Genomic DNA, 8,494 nt, shown 5'->3' with positions numbered 1-8,494 from the left:
TAAAGACTATCTTTTATACTAATAAATTTTAGTTTTAAATTAATATATAAATTAATCTCTAATTTTTTTATTTCTAAAATTAATTGTTATTTAATGATTTTTTGTTTTGTAATAATTGTCTTACAAGACAATTTCAGGACGTTAAAAAGGGAAAACTGTTACCTATGATCCATTCATCAAACACAAATAAAAGTTTATTAGTAACATGATATACTCCAATTTTACTATTAGAAGTAAACATCTACAAGGCAAAAAGATTATGATTATAATGAATCAGAAAAAGACAAATGCATCAATAACATTAGAAAATGAGTTTGAGAAGACTTTGTTTCTTACATTGTTGACAAGAAAGCAGAGGATATATACTCACCATTTGGAAGAGCATAGACCCAATTTACCAAAATACCTAACCATTTCAATGGCAAACAATTCCAAAAGTACACCACAATCTCTAACTATATATGTATATATATGCAACTCAATACTTTGAAGATAAACAAAAGCATAAGTCATATATTTAATGAGTATGTTGTTCATTACCCTAGGATCTTACAAATTCCCCAGAAAAACAAAAAGAGCAATGCCAACAAATTATCGACCGAAATAGAAACCGAACCTCCAATGCCTTGAAAAAAGGATCTCCAGATTTGATTGTATGCTACATTATCCTGTGAGGAGATACATAATCATGGCTTAATATATATATATATGCATAATTTCTTCTTTTAGCAGTTCATTTCTGTCATAATTTCTTAATATACAAAAGCAGAAAAAAAATGGTGACTCAATTCATCTGTCATGAGAAGAATAATATTAGAAATGCTGAAATGACTCTTTGAATTAGAACAGTTAGTGATGTTTCATACATTATGTTATCATTAATTAGTATTTAATTAACAAAAACAATAAAGTACCATGAAGGATTAATGCTGCTAGAGATGCTTTATGGGCCATAATAGATATTCCTTTTATGTACCAATAACCCTTAACTGGTTTTGTTTGTTCTGACGCATATATCATTTCTGAAGTTAAAGATTTCAAAAGAGATATGCATACCCTACACGGGTCAGTAACATATAACCTAGTAAATCCTGAAATAATTCACACATGATATAAATTACCAAACAACAATCTGATAGATACTCTCACCTTAAAAAAATTGTTATTTTTTCTTTTAGAAATGAAAATAAAAGAACTTTGATTATCGAGACAAAGTGGAAGTAGTACCAACTTGGTAGGGAAAGCTGATTAAAAGAAAAAGCTTACCAATATATTCTAAATAAACTGGTTCATAATTATGACATATGGATGAGGAAAAGAAAAAGAATGAAGGTAGGGAAAGATCTGATGCACCAACTAATTAATACAAGTAGTACGGTTGGTTCTTTAACTATGTTTGAAACACAAGTGAAAAAATCTGATACTATATCATAAAAAAGTCTCAGATTCCCAACAAAAAAATCTGCCGACAAATAGTTTTCACATACTTGGATCATAATACGTACAAGGAAAACCCTAACTTGCCACCAGCTGCCACACACTGACACAGACTGTGCAGACAAACAGCCGTACAAACTGAATATTCCCTTGATCTTTGCTATAAGCCACACATGATTTTCTGTATCAGTGTTGTATTATAGGAAGCATTATATATGCTTAAAGAAGCCCTAACCCAAGTTTTACGTACTTCAACAATCTAGATATGCATAATTTAAAGGCTCAAAACAGTGATGTGTGCAGTAAGTTTTGACGTTCGAGTGTACGTGTGAGTGGAATAATCACTTGAACCAAGAGCTTGTCTTCAATGTCTAATATATATATATAATCTAATAGTAGTGTAGAAAAAAAAAGAAAAAATAAAGCTTTTCGTTCAAATTGCTTATGAAGTTGTATTTAAATTGATGAACAACCGACAAGAACATGTGAGGTGATGGGAGGAAGCACAAAGCTCGACCATTTGCCTAACCAAACAATAATGAGATTATTAAAATTATAGATGATGACTAATAACATTGTGAAGAAGGAAGGAATATATAGGTACTGTTCCACAGAATCAGAGGCTAGACAACATGATCTAATAAGGGTACGTTTTCGACAGAAGTTACATGTTTCCATTTTCTATTCTCTTACTTGTCTCTCTCCAGTATATATGATTGGAAAATAACATTCTTTATCATATACTAATTTGTTATTTATTTTTTTACTAAAGTGTTAAATTTCTATTAAGGGACAGGAAAGGAAAGGAGACACATACAAAGAAGACAGAATATTTGAATCCGTACTTGACATGGTAATAAAACAAATGGAGAAAAAAGACATGTATATCCAGTCACCCTTTGCATGGAAAGATCTTCTATATCAAAGATAGCAATAAGTGGGGCATATGAAGGTCAGGATGGTGGGAAATGTTTAAGGTTAACATAAGATTAATTAAATAATTAGCATCAGATTTCTCCAACATTTACTCAAAGACAGATTCCACATAATCATGACTTTGTTAGTATTAAATTGTGAATTAGAAAAGCGTTACAAAAAGCATGCATTTTCTATAATTATTTGTCAAAAACTATTAAGGTTGAGTAGAACCTTAATTAACCTTTGAATTTAAAAAGAAAAAAAAAAAAAAAACCTTAATTCATCAAATGCTTTCAATCATTGGTTTATTCGATGCATAGAAACTAAATAGAGAAACCAAGTCATTTCACTTTGAACATTCATGGGACATAAAATCTGCAGAATCTTAAAAGGGCAAAATTTAGGGGAAAAGCTAACATGCAAATAACAAATATTTAATTAAAGTTATGCAGATCACAGGTATTTTTCCAGAATAATTCCATGTCAGCGGGTATTAGAGCGTGTCTGAGGGGTTTAACAAAATCTGTAAAATTTTATTATCAGCACACGTTTGCAACCTAAGGAACTGATAACATTGTTAAGTAATATTATACCAACAAAAAATGTTTCATAAACTAATTAACTGTAGTACCTAAAAGTGAAAATCTTGGTTTATATGATGAAGATTTGCTATCTGCCTTCTCTATTTGACAGCAACTGTGTAAACATAGTACTTTCTGATACACTAATGTTTTAATGAACAAGATCAGATGCTCCTAGATTGAATTCCACATTAGGTTATACAGTTATAAATGAGAAAAGTAGATGCTAAAGCAGCACATTGAGTTAATCAGTGAAGTAAAAACAGTGAATGATGGATGGTGAGATTAATTAATGAATGAATTACCATGTTGAAAGGGGTGATGATGATGATGATATTCAAGAAAAGTGGATGGTGGAGGTTGATTCATCATTTGGCTTGGTTTGATTTGTGCCCTTCTTTTTCTTCTTGTAAGGGATACCTCTAGCCTTAGCTTGGCACTCTCTAACCTCTTTGAGATAGACACGGATGGAGCCACTTGCAAAAGGGTTAGTCTCTGGGGAGCCACCATTTTCCTCATAAGCAGCCCTGAGCCTCCCTATGAGAGCATCAAGGCTTCCCCAAGCCTGTCTAAGGGGGCATGTGCAGGGTGCTGGAGGTTCTGGCTGCCCATAGAACATGCACCCTTGAAGATGAACCTTGGTCTTCCCAAACTGGTCCAGATACCTTAGAAAATCCAACACATGGTTGCAATTGCACTGAGACAGTGGAACTGGGGGTCTCTGATTCTTCAAGTACTGCCCAAAAGTGTTCCAATCCCTTCTCTTCTGAGACTCATAGCGACTAGGTGTCCCTGTTGGAGAGCTTGATCCTTCTACCAAATCCTTCCCACTTGAAGACATTCTGCTGCTGAAATGTTGAAGATGATGAAGAGCCTTGTTTGGCTTTTGTAAATTAACCAAAGGGAAGGGAAAAGGGGATGTTAAAGCTAGGTGAAATGAATAGGGAGAGCAAGATGGGGATCATGTCATTGGGCTAATGAGTAGACATTTTATGGGCCATCTTAGTTGCTTTCTACTCATCTTTTTCTTCTCTCTTTCATATTTATACTCTCTTTTTTAATAGCGACCTCACCGTTTAACTATACATTTTTCCTGTAATCAAACAATTATTGTTTGCCATTTGTCAACACGCATCAACCTTATCACCTTATTATCAACCTCATTTAACATTATTGCCCTAACTATATATATCTATATATTTATATCAATCCATTAATAGGACTAGCTTCTACAACCCAACTTTCTTTATTTTATTTTCCTACATCTACCATTCCAAATTATACAACTCAACGGACTAATACACAAAAAGGTGTAATCTTTTATCAGAAGGAGGTGTTGTGTCAAATTTATCATAGGACTTTTTATTGCCCTTTTTTAATTAATCAATATTCTTATGGTTAATCTGTATAGTTGCCACTCTTTTTCTCTATATCTATTTATACAGGGCAAATAGAATTTTCTCTTAATAATAAGGGATAATGATTCTTTCATACATACACGACAATGTGAACCAAGTCTGAATTCATACATAACTTTACTTGTATTTCAAGAGGGCATAAAAATATTCATTTTTTTATATATATAGAGAGAGAGGTATAGGGAGCATGATTTTTGTACAAAGAGATCTGCAGTGTTGACGTTTGAGGCCACTATGATGGTTGTCGTTGTCTAAATGAGTGTTGGAATAAGCATACAAACCCTAGAGTACCTACATTATTGGGTGTGAAAGAAAATATTATATGAAAATAGTTACGTACTCAGAGACAAAAACAAACACAGCAATGACAGAGATAGATGTGCTTAGAGCCATGAGAAGGAGAAAGAACCAAAAGATACAGAAAAGTTAGTATGGAAATTTACAAGTGGAATTTGTGTTTTATGGTTTGTTTGTGCAAGTATTGCTGTTCATTCTATAGATTACCGCAATAAAAGTAATCTACATACACTGTATTAACCAGGTAACCTTTTCCAGAAACAGTTCTTATACCATGTTTCTTTGGGACAGTTCTCTGGATATTGCATCACACAAAATATTTGGCCGTACATCTTTTAGCACGCAAGATCTTTTCTGTAGGACTCTCTCTTTTTCTTTTTTTTTTTCCTTTTTTCGTAAAATATAGTTTCAACAGTATTAAAAACTCGACTGAATAATAAAAAATAGTTTATTTTTTTTATAATTTTTTATGAATTTTTTTTTAAGGATTTCTCACTACCTATCCTTAGGGAATTATGAATTCAGCTCATATAACCTATTGATATTATATTCAATTTAAAATTTTAAGAAAATAAGTTTAAAAGTTTTACGTCTATTTGTAACAATGGTTCAATATTTTTTTTCTTCAATTTCTTAGTTAATGTGCTCTTAATATTTATTAAATAAGTTGTTCATCATATCAAATACACTTTAAATACTTTTTCTTTCTTCTATCATCCATGATGTTTTTGAAAGATAAAACTATGATGAAATTTCACTCTTCAAAGCAGATAATACTTCAGATACATGATGATTGACCCTGACGATATCATTCGATAGACTTGCGATTGAAACATTGGTGTTTGTTGTCTCTACGTATGAAATTTGTTGCCTTTTCCTCTCTAACCGCTAACCACTGATTCGTGAAAAGAAGCGAGACTCACAAGCACGAAATTCACCAACATGAGAAGTGTTTCAATGGTCATAAACATCTTGTCTTCCGTTTCAATGATGTCGACATCGTCGAGAACGTCGATGCCATCATCCTATCATTGCCCTTCACAAGTAAAATGTGCATTTGTTTTTTATATACTTGCTGATGGTGTAGGTGTTGAGGACCACCCGAAATCATCGCAACATAGGAAGATTCTCCTATCTAGCCTATTGACAAGCTTGAGCCCAGGTTTGAGATGGTTATGAAAGAAATTTTCATCATCATCTACGGAAAGTGAAAAAATGGCTTGGTGAAAACCATCCCCATACTGCTATAATTATTGCTACCTGAGCAATTTCCTCAGGGTTGAGTTTGGCGACTAGAACAACAACGTTATCAAATTCAGTAATGACTGTTCTCTTGAGTTCTTGCTTGTTTTCCTCTACTAGAATTGCTTCCTGTTCATTTATTTCACACACTTAAATAAAGAAATTAGAGGTAAAAACATGCATATACTAAATAAAACATAAGAAAACTAGAAAACACACTAAACTTGAGTATAAAACAAGGTAAAAGTTGTGAAGGAGTTCATTTATTCACTAAAATATATACACAAAAACATGTGAAATCAACCGTTATAATTGACGTCACTGCCTAAGGTCAAGCCCAACATTCTCTTGTAGTAGAATCCAATCTGATGGTGACCCTTCAATATTAAATGCGAAGAACAATCTAGCAGAATGATGAGAAACAAAGGCATTACAATGTTGAGCAAAAAGACTTACGCATTCAATGATGAACCTCCACGAACTCCAGGGACTTCAGCAAAGGCATAACAACCTTGAGAATAAGAGATGATCTTCTTAACTTTGGCCAAACTCCCGTGTAAAAGGCCCAAGCAAATCCCAAATGGAACAGGTCAACCCATCACAGAACAGAAGAAAGTCATGGACACTCTCGTCTCTATGATCGAGATCGATCTTCTCAACATCAGACCTAAACAGACCAAAGAAGGTCAACTCAACAAAGAAAGTGAGGTCGACCTTTTCAACGCCGGACTCGTAGAGACTGGAGCATGTCAACTCGACATAAAACGGAGGAAACTCGTGGACGTTCCCGCCACTTTGAACAAAAGCATGACAGACACAAATATCGTAGCCTACACCAAGATGTAGAATTAGTAGAGTCCTAGGATTCCATAGAACATCTTGGGAGACGAATAAATCAACAAGAGCTCGATGAGTCGTAGCTGATCCACTCGATACAAATCACGAAGAGCTCAAAGCAAGTCAACCCAGTGCATAACTGGGGTGATTCATGGACGATCCTACCACTCAAGATGAGATCGCAATAAACAAAGGAACCACGACCCTCCCTAGGAGGGAGAGTCAGCAAAGTCTCAACACTATACGAGACATACCGACAAGCGAGTAAATCGAGAAGAACATTAGACTTCCGGGGCACACCATAAAAATTTGAATTTCCAAGATAGGGTCGATTACCCATGTTCACCTAACAACTTCCATCCTTTCACGACCGAAAGAAGCCCAAGCCAACATACCATTAGGGATTCTCATAAAATTCACACATATGAATAAACAACTGACTCGACAACCCATCAGAAGGCCTGTCTGATAAGGCATTATTCACACCAAAGACAAAAAGGTGTTTTGCGTATTGTTTCCTACCACCTTGGATGGACTGGCTTTGAACTATTTTCGCAGGTCAACCTCAACTTCTCAACCTATCACCAAGACATCTTGTGCTCAAATTTTGTCAACTTTTCAATCTTCACAACACCACCTTAACCTCTCGGTCTGTCATCAAGACATCTAGATCTCGAATTCTATCGATTTTTCAGTCTTAAAAGCATGACGTCATTCGGTCTTAATCTCTCAACCAATCACTTCGACATCTTGACCTTAAATAATCTGACTTTATAATCTTGACAGCCCATCCTCATTTGGCCAGCTTGACCTAAACATGTAACAAAACTTTGTGAACACTCTTGCCTTCGACTACTCATCGGTCAGTTCGACACAAAACATCCAACAAAGCTTGGCTAATTTTCCTGGAGACGGCAACCCCTAACCTTTAGGTTAGTGATGAGTCATTATTTATTGAACCATATTTAGTTTAGTGCACTTAAATAAACCAGGGAATTGTGTATAATTGTCTGGTATTTCCCCGTTTTCCGAATTTTGCTTAATTTGGTCAGAAATTCGTATTTTCGCTAATTTGGATATTTTGAGCTAATTAAGCGTATTTTTGGTTACAGGGAAATTGTGGAAATATCATCTTGAGCATTAGGATATGGCGTGGCACACTCAAAGGCTCAACATTTAGTCATTTAGATTTTAATTAAAGTTGTAATTTCGTTTTTTTAGAAGCCCTTGATTAGAATTAGGTGTTTTGGACCCTTTTAGGGGCAATTTTGTAAAAAAGCCTTGTGTGGGACACTTGGCATAGACTTTAGGGTTTCTTAGAGGTGGACCCACCATTTTTTTGGGTGTGGGATGGCTTTTTAGTGGGAATTGCCGAGACACTTCTCAAGCTCTCATATTATCACACTTTGCATGGTTTCATGAACTTCCTCCTTGGGAGCTTGTAGGGTTTCATTTTCTTTGAGCTGTGGGATGAACAAGATCATGTTTTTCTTCTTCTTTTGCTTCAACCTTGATTGTCTTTGCTTGGTGGTGGTGAAAACCCTTCATATTCCACTTTTTTTCTTGCTCTTTGAAGTTGAAAGTATGAGCTTGAGGTTGTTTCTTTGCATTTTCATGATGGGTCTTTGGTTTGGATGAAGAGATATTTCGTTTTTCTACTCATTTGCTGCCATATTTTCGTATTTACTTTGGTTTTCTTCGATTGGATGATGAAAATGAAGTTCTTGATGGGTTTTGGAGTGAAAGAAGCTTGAGTTGGTGTAT

At 34.6% G+C, this 8,494-nt stretch overlaps 1 protein-coding gene across 1 annotated transcript; it reads right to left on the bottom strand.

Annotated features, from left to right (window-relative positions):
• Positions 1 to 279: 279 nt before the first annotated feature.
• LOC106778546 (protein LIGHT-DEPENDENT SHORT HYPOCOTYLS 10) lies at positions 280 to 3,968 on the bottom strand. The gene is made up of 2 exons (XM_014666515.2): positions 3,242 to 3,968; positions 280 to 668 (listed from the first exon to the last, which is right to left on the bottom strand). The coding sequence occupies exon 1, from the start codon at positions 3,775 to 3,777 to the stop codon at positions 3,274 to 3,276; it is 504 nt and encodes a 167-aa protein (XP_014522001.1). The 5' UTR covers positions 3,778 to 3,968; the 3' UTR covers positions 280 to 668; positions 3,242 to 3,273.
• Between the last annotated feature and the right edge of the window lie 4,526 nt (positions 3,969 to 8,494).

This window comes from Vigna radiata, unplaced genomic scaffold (assembly GCF_000741045.1).
Source record: "Vigna radiata var. radiata cultivar VC1973A unplaced genomic scaffold, Vradiata_ver6 scaffold_23, whole genome shotgun sequence".
In the NCBI taxonomy this organism is placed as follows: domain Eukaryota; kingdom Viridiplantae; phylum Streptophyta; class Magnoliopsida; order Fabales; family Fabaceae; genus Vigna; species Vigna radiata.
The sequence above is the reverse complement of the archived record's forward strand: the minus strand, read 5'-3'. Positions and strand labels throughout refer to the sequence as shown.